This window comes from Rhinopithecus roxellana, chromosome 11 (assembly GCF_007565055.1).
Source record: "Rhinopithecus roxellana isolate Shanxi Qingling chromosome 11, ASM756505v1, whole genome shotgun sequence".
Classification (NCBI taxonomy): Eukaryota; Metazoa; Chordata; class Mammalia; order Primates; family Cercopithecidae; genus Rhinopithecus; species Rhinopithecus roxellana.
Window position 1 is genome coordinate 43,024,082 of NC_044559.1, and position 20,738 is coordinate 43,044,819.

At 40.2% G+C, this 20,738-nt stretch overlaps 1 protein-coding gene across 1 annotated transcript in view; it reads left to right on the forward strand.

The window, feature by feature from the left end:
* BUB3 (BUB3 mitotic checkpoint protein) overlaps positions 1 to 20,477 on the forward strand; it is a 38,029-nt gene extending 17,552 nt beyond the window's left edge. Inside the window, exon 8 of the mRNA XM_030940555.1 lies at positions 20,431 to 20,477. Coding sequence (XP_030796415.1) covers positions 20,431 to 20,449 — 19 coding nt within the window. The 3' untranslated portion in view covers positions 20,450 to 20,477. The remainder of the gene's footprint in view (positions 1 to 20,430) is intronic.
* The last annotated feature ends 261 nt before the right edge of the window (positions 20,478 to 20,738 follow it).

Here is a 20,738-nt window from a genome sequence, read left to right on the forward strand (position 1 = left end):
AATGATCTTCCGACTTATTTTAAATGAAAAGCAATTGGTTTTATTTTATTGCTTTTCCTTTTTATTCTGTTGTTTTGCTTTCCTTAAATACACCACTGGTATAACTTTCCAAATCACCTGACTTGAGTAGAAAAAAGGAAAATGAAATGTTTTACTGAGCTTGATTTTAGCAGGTGTCACATTTCAGTAATTGAAAGCTCATTTCCAATGGTTTACTTGATTAACTAATTTCCCAAGAAATATTCTTTCACCTCTGACCATATTAGCCAACTCTGTGCAGTTAACACAAACCTGAAGAAGCCATACAAATTATACCTACTGGTCTCAGAAGCACCTAAGTTTGCTTTTCCAATGTTGTAACGAAGTACCTTTCATCCCCTTTATAGGACTCTGTTATAGGCTATTGCAGTAATTTAAAACCTATGTACCTAGACTCCTGACCTTGTTATAACATCACTTTATAATTCTCAAAATACTTGGCTCTTGAAGATTTTCTTAGCACCAGCCATGTATTCTTAAAGAGCCCAGACAATTTGTCTTCAGTGTTATATTACCCTCCTCAGCTGCTAAGACCTAACATTCTCATTGAATTGTCTGACAAAAAATCCTTCAGTTCCTTCATCATTTCACAGGCTAACATGGCATTCAGTTATTAGCATTCTCCAGGTAAAGAAATACCCTTGCACGGAATAGTAGCAATGTATGCCTTCATCAAGCTTTGGATATAGAAGCAGCTCCTCTTGCTGGGTTCATAGTTAGTTCATCAAAATTGCTGGTGATGTGGAGAAACACAGCTTTCCATATGTGACTCTAGCATAAAGGTGATCATGGAAACGGAGGACAAGTATACCAATAAGCTTCTCAACACAATACCTTTTGTTGCTCCTGTTCATCAGGTGAACATTGACCTCAGTTGCTAGTAGACGTCTAGAATGGGCATTGTTTGTTGAGAGCTTGTTATTTGGTAGCTTGGCTTTCTGGTCCCTTTAGTTATACTAATATAATATATATTGTTAATTGAGTACTGTTAGAATGTGGAATTCACCTTTGCATTGCTTAACTTTGCAATAGGACATGCTATCTCCAAACATCCTGTACTTGTGTTGCCAACCATTACCCAGGGTTTTGCTTTTGTTTATTTGTTTGTTTATTTATTTATTTTTGAGACAGAGTCTTGCTCTGTCGCCCAGGCTGGAGTGCAGTGGCACGATCTCGGCTCACTGCAAGCTCCGCCTCCCAGGTTCTTGCCATTCTCCTGCCTCAGCCTCCTGAGTAGCTGGGACTATAGGCGCCTGCCATCATGCCCGGCTGACTTTTTGCATTTTAAGTAGAGATGGGGTTTCACCGTGTTAGCTGGGCTGGTCTCGATCTTCTGACCTCGTGATCCACCCACCTCGGCCTCCCAAAGTGCTGGGATTACAGGCATGAGCCACGGCGCCCGGCCCAGGGTTTTGCTTTTGACTCAACTCTAAAGCTATTTAAAAGTTAGATCAATTGCATTTATATGGACTCCATTGACACACAATATGATAAATTGACATGATAGGAAAAAAATCAAATGAGATTACAGAGGATATCCTAACTCCTAAATTGTGAATTCTTTATAGATTTTAACACTTTGTTAATAGTAGTTGTGATATTTGACCTATATATTGAACAAGACCTCTGCGTGGAAGCACTTGACTAGCTGTCTGCATTACTGAGGTTGGACACATTTAATATTTCTAAGAAAACACTTTTTGGCTGAAAACAATAAATCAGTTTGATTTACCCAAGACCTCCCATTCAGAATAACCCTATGGAAACATGCAGGGAAACTAACCTATGCGGATGAACTGGGAAATAATTGGAGTAATGCAAAATTTAAATTTGAACTTTTAATTGGGTCAAGACAAAATTTTAATTTGGCCACTAGCCAAAACTTTAGCAAAGGTTTTCTTATTCACTTTTGACTCCAAAACAAATAGAGCTCAAGAAAAACGTTTCTCTTTTGGGCCGTGTTTAGATTTCTTTGGCCAACATTCCTGATCAATTTCATCTTTTTAATCTAAACTGGCTTCTCCCTGATTAGAGCTTAGTAAAATGGATGAGAAGAAGAAATAAGATTAAGGGAAGTTGTTTTTAATACCTGTTGCTATAAGCATCTAGTTATTGATTTGGAATTACGAGGACAGATATGCTTGTAAAAGGTCCTACTTTTGGACAACTCAGGAGAACCTGGTAAGAGAAGGAAGAGGACTTGCTGGGCAGATTGACAGCTGTGCCAGAGTATGAGCCGATAAGATTTGTGGGTGGAATTGTCATTGCTTTTGTGAGACAGGGATTAATCTTTGTTTTTATTAGCTCTCCAAAAATAGAGATAAAGTTCAGGAATTGGAAACTGAAGAAATCAGTTTGAAACAGGCCTCCTCTGAGCTATTTTGAAACCTGCTGAATGTGGTTCTCTCAACCCTTTGGACATCCAGGAATTGATACCTAAAAAGCTTCTTAAGGCTCAGCCTCTTAACTGGATGCTGAGGGCCTCTGAGAAAACATGGAGTCATGGCTGTTCTAATGGAGTCATCCATCACTGCTAACTGCTTGCTGGAAAAAATAGGGGTCTTTCACAAGAGCCTCATAACCTTCAGGGATTAGAAGCCTGTGCCAGGCTGAATGTTACAGTGGCATGCCATTGAAGGTCTTCTCTTGACCACTGCTTACAGGTAATCATGAAGGTCTGTAATTCAGGGCATATGGTGTCTTCTCTTTTTGCTCTGTTTCTCTCTCACTTCTTTCTTTGTGTGTCCTTTCCTTCTTTCCTTCAATCAATAAACAGTAAAAGGCATTTGTGCACAGTTTGACTTAGGAAAATGTGGCTGGTGGGGTTTTGAAATAGTTGTTTGCTACTCCATTATGCCATTTGGTCCAGGTGGTGGTAGGTGGCAATGGATAAATGAGCCTGTTGGCATGCCCACAAGCCCAAGAGTTGGATCTGATCTAGCATGCATATGCCATGAAGGAATTGTGTCTTTTGAAGGCATGATGACACGGCCCATTTTACTTACAGTGCAGTGAAACCTTGAAACACACGTATTGTGGAGAGAATCTTCCAGGCAGCAGCTTAGGACATGCGCTTATCCTCACTTGTAGGCCCAGTTCAGGTTTATCTGAACATGGAGTTTCAGAAGATAGTAGGTATTTGGGGACACCACCAGGTGTTAAAATTGCATATTAATCAGGTGGTTACTGGGATACTGTATAGATTTTTCAAGTCTAGTAATTTTGGAGGGAAGAAGATGGGAAAATATTGTGAGTTTGTTCTTGAAATTTCCATTCTGAAATAAGACTTCATAAGAGAATGTAGGGTAGTGATAATAGCTTTGGGCTAGTTGTTAGGAGACATGTGGCTTGGGAGATCATGCTTGAAGACCTTGAGTTACCTTCTGACCATATCTCAGTCATGATTTTAATCACATCCTCAGCCATTTGAATTATTTAGTATCTTTTTGAGATTACATATTTTACTCCTAATTATATGACAAAGATATATACCATGAAATATTTATCATGTAATTATGATGAAAATGTGCAGTCTCCCCAAAGATGTGAATAATCACTTTAAGTATTCTATATTTAATTAAAGGAGTCTGGTGGACTGTGCTGGGTCAACTTGGTTAAGCTGAGAACTACATTTCCCAGCGTCCCCTTCCCTTTATGCTTCCGAGTTAGAGCTGGCCAAAAGGGGAACACACACAGACAGGGAAGGCTGAAGAAACATGGTGGCCATTTATCTTTGGGGTTTCTTGGCTGTCAGATGCAGTGATGGATGGTTGCAGAGGTGCCTGATAGAGTTTAACTTCTCTTTACTCGTTGGCTTTGCCCAAGGGCCTGCCACCAGATGCTTGGCTGCAGTCCCACAGGACATTAGCTACACAGCCTTTCCTCAGATCCTTTTTGCAGTTCTGTGGTGGCTAAATGTGCCTGACCTCTCTGACTGTGCTTGCCGAACCTCCAGCACCCCATCCAGACCTTCATGCCTCCCCCACAGCTCCTCCCACAACTACAAGGTCAGATTCCTATAATAAAGCCCTATTCCATGAGCTCCTGGAACTCTGCTTCCCTGTCTGAACCCTGACTGGATACAAGGAGTAAGAGAGTTACAGGCAAGTGTGAACGAAGTCTGTTCAAAAGGGCTTTCGTTCTTTCAAAGCCTTTTGCTTTTAAAGTTGTTGTGAAGGGCAAATGTTTAGAGGTGGATGAAGGTGCTAAAACCCTTCAGCTCCTGTGGTCTCTAGAACATAATGAGAGTCTTTTTCATATGAAGATGATCCTTCTGACCTTCCACCATTTCTGAAGGTGGATTTGTGCTGATCAGACAAATTCAGATTTGTGAAACCTAGAACAGAATGAATACTCACCGCACATCTATTTCTGTCCTTCATCCCTTTGTCTCTCTTTCCCTCTTATATGACCCTTATGCTTTTAGGACTTGTGGGGATTTTTTATTAGAGGTGCAGGTTTTAGCTAGACCAGGAATACAGGAAATCCAAGCCCTTGACCTCACTCAGGAACATGCCTTAATGTGCTTAGCTCACCAACCACCACAGTATCCACTTTGTGGATCACATTTTGTTTTCCTAAAAGATTCATTCATTTGTCCATCCATCCATCCATCCATCCATCCATCCATCCATCCATCCATCCATCCATCATCCATTCACCCATCCACCCATTCATTCATCTCTTGAACCTAACATTTCTGACTTAGTCTTGGACATAGCATTGAGTTTAGGAAGCTGGGCTCTATAGTAGACCTATCAGGCTTGAATGCAGGTGCTGTAACTCCCTAGCTATGGGATTTTGGATCATTATTTAACTTCTGAGCCTTGTGTTCTTACTCTTTAAGTCATGATGATAACAGTGCCTATTGCATAGGGTTGTTATATGCATTAGGTGAGATAGCAGATATGAAGTGATTAACCCTATGCACAATGTTAATTGCTGTTATTGTTATTATTCAAAGATGAATCACATGTGACCTTTGCCTTCAAGAAACGTATAGTTTACTGGGATGGGACAGGCATATAAATCAGCCAAGTGGCCTGAGGCTTAGAGGAAGGAGGCATCAGTTAGTGCCACTTAGAAAGAAGCCCTCTTTTCCTGACCGTGAAAGGGATGTGAATAAGCAAACACATTAGAATAAGTTCCAAAGTCGCCCAAAGTCATTTCCAGTTCCCTCATATGTCATTTCCTTTGAGTTGTCATACATTTTTGTATTTGCTTCTTTCCCTTTATGTAAGCAGGCATTTTCTCTCTTAAGCCTAGAGATATTGGAGTTTTAGTGGATGAACATTACGTAGATACATATAAAATGTAAATACTTTGCATAATCATTGTGAAAATCATTGTTAAGGAAAAAGTTTCCCAAGCTATCGCTTTGCCACCATAATCTCTGCACTGGGGCTCTTTCAGTCCTGGACTAAGCCCCTTTTTGGGGATGGTACCCAAAGCCACAGAACTATGTACATGACCCCTCTCCACCCCCAACACCTCCCTAATATATTTTAGTGGACACCAGATGGATACTTGACTCAAGGGCATTTGATTTCCTGGTTGGCCTGAAGATAGTGACCTTGGACTTCTGTTGTCCTTCTCAAGAAAGGTGAGCTGGATCAACTGGAATTCATTCCTAGGGCACTAAAGAGACTGAACCCATTGGTAGTGGTCTTTGCAGCTAGGTGGAGGATCCTGTGGATATGGGGGCTGGGGAAGCCACTTCTTGTCCACATGCAAGCAGGTGAGAAAGTTGAGAAGGGAGCAGAGGTGTGCATTGAGCAGAGACCATGAGGCCCCTGAGAAATGGAGGTCTTACCTTCACTGAGACTTGGTCTAGAGATACGTTTTGTAATGGCATCTAGGCTATATTTTCTAGTACACATCCTGCATACCTAACTTTGTTGGGTATACAGAAACATACCCTTTGTTGGGAAACATACTTTTGGTTGGGTATGCAGATCCTGTAGAACTGGGATACAATTCTACAGGATCACTTGTAGGGCTTTTTTCTCTTCTGCATCGTAGTTAAAGATCAATTGGCTAAAAATTGACAAATGTGATCTAATTAAACTGAAGAGCTCTGCACAGCAAAAGAAACTATCATTAGTGAACAGGCAACCTACATTTGCCATCTATCCATCTGACAAAGGGCTAATATCCGGACTCTACAAAGAACTTAAACAAATTTACAAGAAAAAACAACCCCATCAAAAAGTAGGTGAAGGATATGAACAGACACTTCTCAAAAGAAGACATTTATGAGGCCAAAAAACATGTGAAAAAAAGCTCATCATCACTGGTCATTAGAGAAATGCAAATCAAAACCACAATGAGATACCATCTCATGCCAATTAGAACGGCAATCATTAAACAGTCAGGAAACAACAGATGCTGGAGAGGATGTGGAGAAATAGGAATGCTTTTACACTGTTGGTGGGAGTGTAAATTTGTTCAACCATTGTGGAAGATAGTATGGCAATTCCTCAAGGATCTAGAACCAGAAATGCCATTTGACCCAGCAATCCCGTTACTGGATATATACCCAAAGGATTATATATCATTCTACTATAAAGACATATGCACATGTATGTTTATTGTGGTACTGTTTGCAATAGCGAAGACTTGAAATCAACCCAGATGCCCATCAATGATAGACTAGATAAAGGAAATGTGGCACATATATACCATGGAATATTATGCAGCCATAAAAAAGGATGAATTCATGTCCTTTGCAGGGACATGGATGAAGCTGGAAACCATCATTCTCAGCAAACTAACACAGGAACAGAAAACCAAACACCACATTTTCTCACTCATAAGTGGGAGTTGAACAATGAGAACACATGGACACAGGGAGGGGAACATCACACACCAGGGCTTGTTGAGGGGTGGGGGTTAGGGGAGGGATAGCATTAGGAGAAATACCTAATGTAGATGATGGGTTGATGGGTGCAGCAAACCACCATGGCACACGTATATCTGTGTAACAAATCTGCATGTTTTGCACATGTATCCCAGAACTTAAAGTATAAAAATAATAAAAAATTAATTGGCTATTAATCACCAGATATATGCTATTCCGTTTAAGTTTTGGAGCTTTATTTTTGGAGGTACAAACCCTACCCCTTTGTAAGGCAATCCAATCTTGCGCCTTCAGCATTTAATGTGTGCCACAGTTCAAAGAGGACCAGTTGGGTGTGTGCTCTGCATGGTTCCCACTGGGAGAAGAATTTTGTCAATAACTGGGAAGCAACAAGTTCATGTGAGAACTGCAGCATGACTTATGAAGACCCTCTTCAGGGAAGCTCCCATTTTCTGAAGCATGTGGGTGCTGTCTCAGTGAGCAAAGTGGAGCTTGCACTGAGGTTTTACCAGAAAGAAAATCGAAGCAGCACAAAGAACATCTTGAAGTCGTATGACTTGTAGAATGGAAAATTCCCAATCAGGCAGCCCATGGCTCGAATCTTAGCTTTGCCAGTGATTAGCTATGTTATTCTGGGCAAATTTTCTAAGTCCTAGGCTCCAGCTGCCTCATTTGTTAAAGAAAACCCAAAATATTGTTAGGAGGATTAAATGAAAATGTTAATATTTAATCCAGTGATAACTGGCATATAGTGATAACTCAATACAGGCTAATTATTGATATATTTTAAAAATATTATGGCTAGTATTATATATAAATACATTAAATATATGTAAATATATATTAATTTATGTATAATACTAGCCATTATTTGTTTTCAAATAATATATATGGCATATATATATATCTTCAAAAGGAATGTATATGTTTTGTATGTATATATCTTCAAAAGCAGTATATATATTTTATAGGTGTGTATATATATACATATATATATATTCCTTTTGAAGATGGTCTTTGGCCAAAGAAGCCAAAAAATGAATAAAAATTTCTATTTTTTTTGGGGGGGGTATAGAAATGTCATGTTATTCTGTAACATTAGATTCTTAGGGCATTCATTAAATCTAATACTCTTCCTAATGGGACAGAACTTTTTATTTCAGGCAGTGCATTATGTAACTACATCTTCCTCATTTCCATTTTATTCTCCAGTCTCTTTCAAAACATAAATTGAGTTATAAACTCTGAACTGCTAATGTGGGAGTGGAAGCCCACCTCTGAGGATGCCTACAGTGCTGTGTAGTATTAATAAAGTCCCTGCTACTGCAATGAGATGCCATCTCACACCCATTAGGATAGCCATTATTAAAATTCCAGAAAACAGCAAGTGTGGGCGAGGATGTGAAGAGATTGGAACTCCTGTGCACTGCTAGTAGGATTGTAAAATGGTGCGGTCTCTACGTAAGGCAGTATAGTGGTTTCTCAAAAAATGAAACAGAATTACCATATGATCCAGCAAGTCTGCCTCTGCCTCTGGGTATATACCTAAAGGATTTGAGAGCAGGGACTTGAAGAGATGCTTGTACACTCATCTTCATACAGCATTATTCACAATAGCCAAAAGATAGAAACAACTCAAGTGCTCATCAATGGATGAATAAATAAAGAAAATGTGGTGTATACACACAATGGAATATTAGCCTTTAAAGAAGGGAACTCCTGACATGCTACAACATGGATGAACCCCCTCAGAACAGTATGCTAAGTGAAATAAGCTAGATGTGAAAAGACAAATACTGTATGATTCCACTTATGTGAAGTGTCTAGAGTAATCAAATTCATACAGAGAGTAAAACGGTGGTTGCCAGAGGCTGGGAAAAGGGTGGATTTGGGGAGTTATTGCTTAATGAGTACAGAATTTCTGTTTGGGAAGATGAAAAAGTTGTGGAGTGGATGGTGATGATGGTTGCACAACTATGTGAATGTACTTAATGCCACTGAAATGTACACTTAAAAATGGTTAAAGTAATATATTTTATGTACATTTTAACCCACACATCTTAGCAAAGTGTTCAGCACACAGTCTGAATAAACACTGGCTGCCTTAAAAAAAAAAAAAAGGTGGGGGGGGCCTCTTGGGTTTGCATTGTTATGCCCTGGAGGTATAGCCTCATGACCAAGGTTTGACTGATTTCATTTCCACCTGGATCCACCTAGTCTTACCCCATAGCAAGCAAAATGTGGCTTTACAGAAATGTAGCAGAGGCCCATCTCAAAAGTTTTGATGTGAGATATTTCATAATTGTTTGGTTCTACATATTTATAATTTCCACTGAGATTTCCTCTTTTACCATAAATTACTGAGATATATATTTTTAAGTTTACAAACGTGGGCTATTTTTTATTGCTCATTTATAACTTAATGGCAGTGTAGTCAGAGTCATCTGAATGATATCAATTTTTGTGATTTGTTAAGTTTTCCATTGTAACACAATTTTATAAATGGCTTATAATACATCTGCAAATAACTTTATTTGTTAGGTACAATGTTGACTTTTTATATTCATTAGATTGTTAATTGTGTTATTCTGTTATCTTATGTTCTTATTAAATTTTGACCTACATTATCTATCAATTTTCTGATATGTTAAGATCTCTCATTATGTTGATTGGTCAGTTTCTGCTTTAAATTCTGTTCTTGCTTTATGTAATTTGTACTTGTTTTGCTTTAATATTTTTAATGTGTGTAATGAATTATATTATTTTGAGGCTGTGTTATTAGTCACATACAAGTTTATAATTGTTAATAATTATTATATCCTCTAGGTGAATTTTTTCCTTTATTATTACAAAGTATGCCTCTTCATCCCTATTAATACATTTTGCTTTGCATATCATCTGATGCAATATTCTGTGAGCTTTATTTTGGTTAATATTTGCATGTGATATATATTTATGTTTTATTATTTTCAGTCTTTCTTGTGGGTTTTAGGTGTGTCTATTTTTTTTTTTTTTTTTTTTGAGACGGAATCTCACTCTGTTGCCCAGTCTGAAGTGCAGTGGCATGATCTTGGCTCACTGCAACCTCCTCCTCCTGCATTCAAGCAATTCTCCTGCCTCAGCCTCCCTAGTAGCTGGGATTACAGGTGCATGCCACCACATCTGGCTAGTTTTTGTATTTTTAGTAGAGATGGGGTTTCAACATGTTGGCCAGGCTGGTCTCGAACTCCTGACCTTAAGTGATCTGTCTGCCTTGTCCTCCCAAAATGCTGGGATTACAGGTGTGAGCCACCATACTTGGCCAGGTGTGTCTATTTTAAGCATCATATAGCTAGATTAAAAATGCAAATGCAGTATAATAATTTCAGTCTTTAAATAGGTGGATTTAATCCATTTAGATTTCTTTGTGATTAGTAATGTATATGAGTTTATTTCTTCAGTTCTGCTGCTTTATTTAGGTATTTTTACTTACAATGCTTTTGTTTTCTCTTTCTTCCTCCTCTGCCTTTTGTTGGATTGATAGTTTTTCATATTTCTCCCCTCTTCACCACCTCACTTCTGGCTTGAAAGCTATAGATTGCTAGTTACCTTTAAAGTATTATCCCTCATAATTAACTGTCTATTTTCCACCAAACTCTGTAGTTATTCAATAATTCTAGCTTCTTTCCAATAGTAACAGTCATTTCTCACATGTTACCTACTCACAGAACACTCCTTTTAACAGTCTTATAATTGCTATTTATAGTTTTATTTTTCTTCAATGTTAAAATATCAAAGTTAGCTATTTTTATAGTTCAGCAGTTAATTACTTATATTAATATACTGTGTGTGTATATATCTCTGCCAATAGTTGCTTTTTACCTTTGAGTTACTTTTTTTCTTGCTGAAATATATCCTTTAGTAATTTTTTGTTTTGTGTGTTTTGTAATGAGAATCTGAGTATGTTTTTGTATTCCAGATAATGTCCTTATTTTGTCCTCACTCTCAAAAGATAGTTTAGCTGGATATGAATTCTAGGTTGACAGTTAATTTTCTCTCTGCATACTTTTTGTACATCTGTACTTCCTGTTGAGAAGTCTGCGTGAGCCTAACTATGTTCCTTTAGAAGCCATCTTTCTTTCCCTCTGTGTGTTAGTTAGGGTTTGCTCAAGAAAGAAAATCAATAAAATGATGTGTGTGTGTATGTATACATACATACATATATGCAGTTATACATACACATACATACATATATATGTATAAAGATACTTATTGTAAAGAATTAGCTCATGCAACATGGAGACTTGGCAAGTCTAAAATTTGATAGAGGAGACTGGAGAATCAGGAAAGAGTTGCAGTTCAAATCCAAATGTAGTCTGGTGGTAAACAAGGAATAGCCAATGTTGCAAATGAAGTCTGAAGGCAGTCCTACTGGCAGAATTCTCTCTTGCTTGGGGAAGGTCAGGCCTTTGTTCTGTTCGGGTCTTCAGCAGATTGGATGAGCCCCCACCCATATTATGGAGAGCAATTTGCTTTACTCAAAGTTGATTTAAATGTAAATCTCATCTAAAAACACCCTCACAGAAACATCTAGAATAATTTCCAAATGTCTAGGTATCCTTGCCCAGCAAAGTTGACACATAAAAGTAGCCATAGCACTCTGGAAGCTAAAATTGTCTTTTTATTCTTTGTATTCTGGAATTTCATTGTGATATGTCTAGTTGTGGATTTATTTTCATATATTCTTGCTTAGTACTGAAAATGTAATATACACCTTCAGTTCTTAAAGATTTTCAGCATTTATATTTCTGAATAGTGTTTCCCCACCAGTCCCTACATTCTCTTGTTCTGGTATTCCTGCTTGGTGAATGTTGGAACCTTATAGTTCTTCCTCCATGTCTCTTAATTGCTCTTCCATATTTTAGTTTTGTTTTCTCTCCATGCTATGTTCTGGATGAGGTCCTCAGAACTCTCTGCAATTTACTAATTCTCTCTTTGTGTCTAATCCAGAATTTATTTCACCTAGTAAGTTTTCAAAAAAATTCTTGGATTTCTGTTTTATTTCATATCCACCTCTTCTTGTTTTACATTTGCTTATTTTTGATACATAATTTCTTGAATTTTTTTTTGTTTGTTTGTTTGAGATAGAGTTTCGCTCTTGGCTGCCCAGCCTGCCCAGTTGCCCAGGCCGGAGTCCAATGGTGTGATCTCAGCTCACCACAACCTCCGCCTCCTGAGTTCAAGTGATTCTCCTGCCTCAGCCTCCTGAGTAGCTGGGATTACATGCATGTGCCACCACCCCCGGCTAATTATGTATTTTTAGTAGAGATGGGGTTTCTCCATGTTGGTCAGGCTGATCTCGAACTCCCAACCTCAGGTGATCTGCCCACCTCGGCATCCCAAAGTACTCGGATTACAGGTGTGAGTCACCATGCCCGGCCTTTTGAATTGTTTTCAATGAAGTTGTACATTCATTTACCTCCTTGAATATTTTAAACATAAATGAAGGCTTTGGTACATGGAGCTATAAAATTTTAATTTCGTCTAGGGTAAATACATATTTCAATTTTGATTTTGAGAGCTGACTTACAATTTTGATTTCCAGGCTTTATTTTTTGAGACAGGGTCTTGTTCTGTTGTCCAGGCTGAAATGCAATGGTGTGATCATAGCTCACTGCAGCCTCGACCTCCTGGACTCAGGCAATCTTCCCACATCTGGAGTAGCTACAACTGCAGCTGTGGTGGTAAACTCCCTGCCACCGCTTCCTGCTTCTGGCCCCAGAGATCAGCTCTTTAAGTCCACAGAAATGTTTATTTTTTACTTTGGCAGTGTGACTGTGTCTTTTTTGTTTTCTCTTATGATTTAGCTGTCATTGCTGTGGTGTTTGGAGCAGAGAGGGATCAATGTGAGCTTATTGTGTCAACTTGACTGGCTAACTCATGATCAAAAATTTTTGCTTTACTAATGTCACAAGATAGATGGTCTGACGGGAAACAATTAGAAAATAAAAATAAAAGAAACAATTAGAAAGTAAAAACTTCTTTTATTGGTAAGCAATTGATATTGCTTACATTGAGACAATAAACATTGGTTGTGTTTGCAAATCTTAGTCCAGATGGATCTTCTTTCAGAATTTGTTCTACTCTCACTACCAGTATGATCATCAGGTCAGGAGAAAGTATCACTGGTCTTGGCAGTCGGTGGCAGGATGACTTTGCTCTGATCATTTCAAGTTTTGGTATGAAATGGAGATTGTGTCATCCTTATCTACCTCATTGGCGAGAACATGTGCGAAAGCTCTTTGAAATACATTGGGATGCTATAGCATGGTGAGTGCTATTACTAACGCTCCTTGTTTATACTCATGGGAGAGGACAGCATTGTGTGGCCCAGGGAAATAGTTTTGGAAGCAGGTGGATCTGTGTTTTGATTCTGGGTTTCCCTTATTCGTTGTGTGATCTTGGCAGGCAAGTCAGTTAACCTGACTCATCATGAAATAATATAATACTGTGTTCTTTTTTTTATCCATTTACCTGGGATGGGACGTTGGCTTCCTCTTTGTTTCCTATCACCCAAGCACTTCATTAGTGCCAGGTTCCATCTCGGAGTTAAATGAGGAGACCTAAAATGCCCAGGGCACTTTGCCCATTATCAATCTTAAATGTGGTTTCTTTTTCCAGGGCTTTATCTATGTGAAGCTGTTCTCGTAATTGCCTTTCATTATTTCTTTTTATTTCTTGGGTATAGGGCCCTAGAACTTGAAAGTGGTTCTGAGGGACATGTCCAAGGGCCCAGGGAGACCAGAGGAATAGATCAATCTCAGCTATCTCCTGTCCTAGCTCTCCTGCCTTCTCTGCCCACCATCTCCAACCATCCCAAGGGCAGGTGTTTGTGATGAGCACAACTATGGTGCTGGCACTTTGTCATCTCTTCTTACTATCATAGTTACATGTACTGGACCAGGAAGGAATGCATTTAGACTTCGGAACCTCTGTGAGGGGATGGAGAATTCAGATGAGGTGTGGTAAGTAGGAATGTCATTCCTGCCCTGCTGAGAGGTGACTGTGATTGACATATATGAATCTGGACTTGGCAACAAGGGACTCGAACAGGGAGCTCTGAGGCCTTGGCTGGTTTTAGCTTCCTCATTGCTGAAAAGGGGTGCTGCTGTTGATGGTGGCGTGAAGTCCATGGCTGAGGGAATGGCACTTGTTGTTGCTCTGGCTGCACCTGTTCCAGGGAAGGCCCTGGTCCTCGTGCAGCGGTGGGGATTAGTGGCTCTTTGTTGGGTCTCAGGGCAAGATATCTCAGGATGATACTGCAGTCCCTTCCCTGACTCATTTCTTCTTTAAAGTGGCCTCTTGAGAGCCTTCTTTGGCCATCTGCTAAGAATCTGACTAATACCAATTCCTTTCTGAATTTTACTTGCTCTAAAAGTCAAGAAACTAAGATGGAGTGACCAGTATCAATATACTTGCCTTTTCTGGTTTCTGGGTGAAGAAAGATTAGCATTGCTGGAAGGTGAGATGGTTATATTAAATTCATTGCTTCCATGCTAAATCTTGACAAATATTAAAAGCAAAGGGAAAAGGGGGAGGGGATCCCAACTCAAGCCTGGAAGATTTTGAATGGCTAGAAAATCATAGCATTAAGACACAATAAACATCAATCTCCAGGTATGTTATAATTTTATTTTTTTAAGATAACACTGAATGACTGTAACTGCTTTTGTATTGGAGCAGGGAAGCCGTACCCGAACTTGAAAATCTTTCATCTGTTATCCCTAATGCATACTCACAAGCACATCGCAGTCTTGAGGAAGTACAATTAAAAAGGGGGTAATCCTTTTTTCAAGTCCTCAGGTTTAATTTTCCTGATTATGGTAGATTATGAGTCATTCTGGGTCTTGGTCTCCAAGAGAGACAGCGCCTTCCCTTCAGTCCCTTTCAACAGTTGTTTATGGCAGTTTCAGCCTCTTTCTGCCTCTCGGAGGCTCTTTATTTTTAAAGCAAGGCAGACAAGGCCTAAAATTATTCCATTAAAGAGGGGAAATTTTTGTAATGGGACTTAGAGTGCTTTGCAGAAGTGCAGGCAAGTTTCTTCAATATCCTGAGCATTATTCGCTCATTTAGTTAAATGATGTTTCTAATTCCCTGGTAATTACGTGTAATGAGGCACTTTTTCTCTTCTTGATGAGACTTTAGCTTAATATGAGATGGCGTATTTTTTTCTTTTCTTTTTTTTTTTCCATGGGGATAATTACCCCTTCCCAGGAAAAGCAGGGTTTGTTGTGCAGAATATAGCAAATTATTTTATTTCCTGCCATCTTGACTGCCAGTAAATTATAAAATTAAGTTTCAGTGGCGCATTAGCACCATTTTGGAAAAGGCTCAAGACTCCATTTTTTCTTTTACTTTCTTTCTTTTTCTTTTTCTCTTTCTTTCTTTCTTTTTTTCTCAATTCATGTACTGCTGTCCTCTGGGACTGTAGAGGCTATTATTCATAGAACAGATACTTTTTTCCTGCCAATTCCTAGTATTCAGATGTATTGAAGCAGCAACATAGGTTTAATTTTTCAGGATTATATCCAGTGTAGAATGTTCTTATAAGCATCTTTGTGTTCAGGTAGTTATCATCATAAAGTTAAGTAATATGTCCCCTCTTTTCTCTGGTCTCCTCTCTCTCCTCCTTTGGATGTCAACTTACCTATTTTTGTGCAATGCTTTAATTAGGTGCAAAGCAACTAAATTTGAATCACATGAAGGTGGTGACACCAACTCTTAAAAGGCAAGAAACTCTGTTAATATAGTCACTCTACTTAACTCTGTTGTTAAAAAGCAAATTTAAAGAGAAGAGAAAAAAATATGGGGAGAGCACCATTTAATTAAGGACAATGTCATGCCTAACTGGTTTTCTGGATTTAGTTATTTTTACCAGTTTTAAGAATTATATGTTTGTGTGTGTGTTTGTGCCAATGCACACTTCTACCATTTTTTATTTTTGTGTGTGCAGAAGAAACATTTCTTTGGAAGAAGCAGCCTAATGAGATGGAAAGAGGAAAAGAGAGCTTTAGCCGGGGAGCCAGGGTGCTGGAGTTGTAGGGTAAACTCCATTTACTCCCAACTGACTGTGTGCTTTGGGCAAGACAACCTTTTTGAGCTTCACTTCCCTCCTGTTTAAATGCATGAGTCGCAGCAGAGGATCTCTAGTCTTCAGAAACTTAAAAGGTCTTCCTATCAGTTACCAAAAGAACCATGTGTTGGGGTTATAGCAAAGTAAGCCCAGATTTAAAGTTTGTGGTTGGATTGTTGTTGTCATTTTGTGCTCCCCACCACCTGCTCTATCATCCCTTGTGAAGATGCTGGTTTCCAGGGGTCCAGGTGCCACCATCTCCTGTCTTGCTGATGGTCTTATGGTTCCTGTTTGGGTTCTACTAAACTTCCAGGCCTGGAAAGTTGGGAGATGCCACCAGTGCCCTGTCCACATAGGATCAGTGTTTCAGGTGTGAGTAAACCAGGGTCATTCGCTGCAGAGGGAGATGCCACCCAGTCCCCTGTCCACACAGGGTCTGTGTTTCAGGTGTGAGTGAACTGGGGTCCTTTACTGCAGAGGAAGATGCCACCCAGTGCCCCGTCCACCCAGGACCAGTTTCAGGTGTGAGTGAACCGGGATGTCCTGTCCACACAGGGCTGGTGTTTCAGGTGTGAATGAACTGGGGTCCTTCACTGCAGCCCTCAGTTTCCCTTGAGTCATGGGTAGCCTAATAGTTTCCTTTTCTTGAGGGTAGCCAGATAATTCTTTTGTTTGTTTGCACATTTGAAATCAACAGCAGTGTTCTGAAAATAATACTGTCCTTTTCAGACAAATGGTAAGAGACTGATGTGAGCTGATTTCTTCATGTTTGGGGAATGGGGGATGTTTACCAAAATGACAAGTCTTTCTCACTTGTATAATTAGCCTGCAATAAAAACCTTCCATCTGGAGTTTTTATTTTAAGAAACTGCTGTTTGGAATAATTCTGTTATAGGATAGTTATGTTGGTCACTTCACTTTTTCACTTAGGATCACCGAGGAGGCTCATGCCTGCTTCCTGATGGGTCCTCCATAGGCCTAGCTCCAGGCACGTGCCTTCTCAGCTCAGCACCATGTAGGAGCTCCATGCTGACCACATCACAGTGTAAACTCTGAATCTCAGCGTGGACCAGAGGTGGGCCCAGAGTCAGATGGATTCAGGTCTGAGTCTTAGATCTGCCGTTCACAGATTCTGTGATCTTGGGCAAGTTGCTTATCTTTTCTGAGCCTGTTTTCTCATCTTAAAAATGAGCATCACAATAATACCTCATCAAGTAAAATAAGATACACGTAAGGCACAGAGCTTGGGACTTAACTGCTGAGTAATGTGAACTGCTAGTATTATTATTGCTGTTGTTAGGATTACTACCTCACCTTCTACTGCTTGCCTAGAGGTATGTGTGCCACATCCCAGCCACTGGTCCTTAACTCATCCCAGGCTCTCCTGTCCTTGTGCCTCTGTTGATACAGGTTTCTCTGCCCAGCATATTTTCCCTTTCTCACTTCCCCTGCCATTCATTCATTCATCTCCATTCATTTATTCATCTCCATTCATTTATTCATCAAATACTTATGGAGAGCATCCATGATGTGCTAGTCCTGTTGGCCTGTTGGGCTCATCTCAGACACAGCTTTGGTGACTGTCCTAGTGGGAAAGGCCCTCTGTATCCCCCACAGGCCCGCAGGCCCATGCTTTGCTGTGGCCACATATAACATACAGGGCCCTCTCTCAGTCACTCCTGTTCTCCTCTTTTCCACATTGGTCCTAGTACAGCATCTCCCATGGAGAAGCTATGTGAACAGAGACTGAATTGAGGGAAATCACTTTTGGAATCCCAGCCCTCTCCTCAGGCCCCGGTGGAGCATGATCTGTGCTGTGGATGAAGTCTGTTGGCACAGCGAGTCCCTGGGATGGAACCTGCACTCACTGCTTGACCCATGGCTGGGTGAGTGGCGAAGCGGTCAGCACAAGCTTCTAGCCCAGGCTTCCCTCTTAGCAGCATGTGGCCTTGGGCATGTCACAGAGTCTCCCTGCCCTCTCCCCCATTTTCTCTTCTGTCAACTGAGCATAACTGATGCTACAATCTCACTGACAGATGGTGAGTGAGGACAGAGTGAGTGGGCATGTGAGGCACTTAGCTCCATGCGTAGCTCACCGATGTTGGCCGCTCTTGTTATCATTACAATGATGATTATTAGCCTTTCTACGTGAGAGATTCTCAAACCTGGCTGCTACCCATGAGAATCATGTGGACAGCCCTTAAACAAAGATTCCTGGGCTACCCCTTGATCTTCTGCATCAGAACGGCCAAGATGGAGTCCGGGAAGGTGTTAGCTACATGCTTTTAGGATGACTCTGATGCCCAACCTGGGAACCCACAAGGGGCATACTCCCGGCATGGGCAGTGTCTGTGTTTAGTGGGTCCAAATACTGCCCTGTTGAATAAAGAAGTGTACTCTGTACTGGGTTGAACAGTGTCCCCTCCCAAAATTCCTGTCCACCTGGAATCCATGAATGTAACCTTATTTGGAAATAGGGTTTTTGCAGATATAATCAAGTTAAGATGAAGTCATGCTGGAATAAGGTGAACCATAAATTCAATGTAACTGGGCATCCTTATAAGAAAAGGGGAACTTTGTACACAGAAACAGACATAGATGGAAGTTGGTCATTTGCCTGTGGAGGCAGAGATTGGAGTGATGCTGCCACAAGCCAAGAAACAGCTACCAGAAGCTGAAATAGTCAAGGATGAGTCCTTCTCTAGAGGCTCTGGGAGGGGCAGACTTCTGACCTCCAGAACTGCGAGAGAATACGTTCCTATCGTTTGCACTCCTCAAGTTGGGGATGATTTGTTATGGCAGCCCTAGGAAATGAATACAGGCTGCAAGTCACCTTCCAAGAATCCTGCGTTGAGGCAAAAACTCTGCTGATAGGGCTCACTTTGTGAATAGTTGACATGATTCCAGCTTTATAAACACCAATTCAAATTTTAGAAGAGAATTTTCCCCTCTGGGCAAAACGGGTGTTGACGTATTTTTAAAAATGGGACTTAAATGCTGAGGATATAGGGCACCTCTGGCCCATATGGGACTAGCTGAGTCCCAGGTCTTCTGTCTGCCCAGTCAGGCCTGAGCATGTTCAGGGAGGAGGCTGACAACTGTCTGGGCAGATGCACACCTCCATTTGTGTATTGCTACCTTTCTAGAGCCTCAGGGATGCTCGGTGGACACCTCACAGGAGGCGAGATTGATGGAGCAGGTTCTAGTCTTAGCTGTCTTCTTCCTTCCAGAAGGTTCCTGGACAAGTCATCTGATCTCGTGGAACCCAAGTTTCTCCACCTCTAAATGGAACACACTAAATTGTTATGAGTGAGCATCAAAGGAAATCAAGAATGTGTGATTTAGCTCTGCATGCAACGGGCTCTCGAGATAATTTTCATTACAGTTATTTTGACTCCAGTTTGGTGAGTTGACTACCCCAGGTTTTGAAATGAACACAGGGAGGCAGAATGCGTGTTGTAATCCCAGGCTACAATTCTGGAGCCTTTATTGAAGGAGAAGACATTTTTTATTTGTAAGAATGAAAAACGGAAGGCGGGGAGCCTATGTGGCATGGAGTTCAAGAAATGGAGCAGCTGGCCCCTGGCAATCGGAAGGCCCACAGCAGATTCTGCAAACCTCTCTGGAGTTTCTGCTTGAGTTCCTGTTTGCTGCTGTGAGCCCCTCACTCTCTTATTGCTGAGACACCTTCACCATGGCTCAGGGGCCACGTGCTATTCCTCAGGTGGCGGAGGAGGGCAGAGACCGAGGGAGTTGGTGAAAAGGAGAGGGCTGGAAAATTCCTCTTAGCATAAGAATAAACAGTGATTTGAATATTCAGTTGTGAGGGTTATAAATAACTGTGAGTTTTCATTGACGTGTAAGCGGTGATACATTTTGTACAATAATTAGTTATTTGATTACTTTTGTTTTAGCCTGAAGTAGAGGACAATTGACAAATGTGAATACCTCTGAGACTGATGGGGCGCAGTAAACTAACTTTATTTATTACAAAATGCAATTTTATTAATATGAATTGACAGTAATTAATTTGCTAGTGTTGATGTTGTTAATAATTGCATGTAATTTATGAAATATTCATGCTAGAGCAGAATGAAATAATGCATAGGTCCTCTGGCTTGTTTGTTAAGTCTGTGAATATTTCAACAAAGCCTTTCTAATTCAATGTATTCATAGTACAGTGGTTTGAAATCCCACAAAATTACCAAAAATATTTTAATTTCTTATTTGAGTGTTTCTTAACTTGACTTCCAGGCATGTCCAGGGATACTGTGTTTATACTGCAGGGCACCATGAAACTTCCTGAAATTAAATGGAGGAGGTGTTTTCTTGAGAGCCTCCCCCAGAAGATTAAGTACCAGTGCATTGTCTAACTTAATCTTCATAAAAGCTCCAAAAATACTTTATTCCCATTTCATAGATACGGAAATCAAGGCTGAAGAGATGTCATCGTTGCTGGTCCCACTAAGTTGAAGTGTCAGAGGTAAGAATCAACTCTTGTCCTCTGGCTTCTAAATCCAGGACCCATGGAGTAAAATCTAATTTTGCCTTTATTCCAATTTTTTTTTTTTTTTTTTTCTGAATGGAAGTATGGACTGTTTCCCTCTCCTAATTCAGTTTGGCCCTCTTGTTCCTAGAAAAGGATTGTAATTAGAGGGCATCACAATTGAATTCAGCTAATGTGATCAGCAACATGGGGGCCCCGCTGGAGCCTGTGGTCAGGCTCTG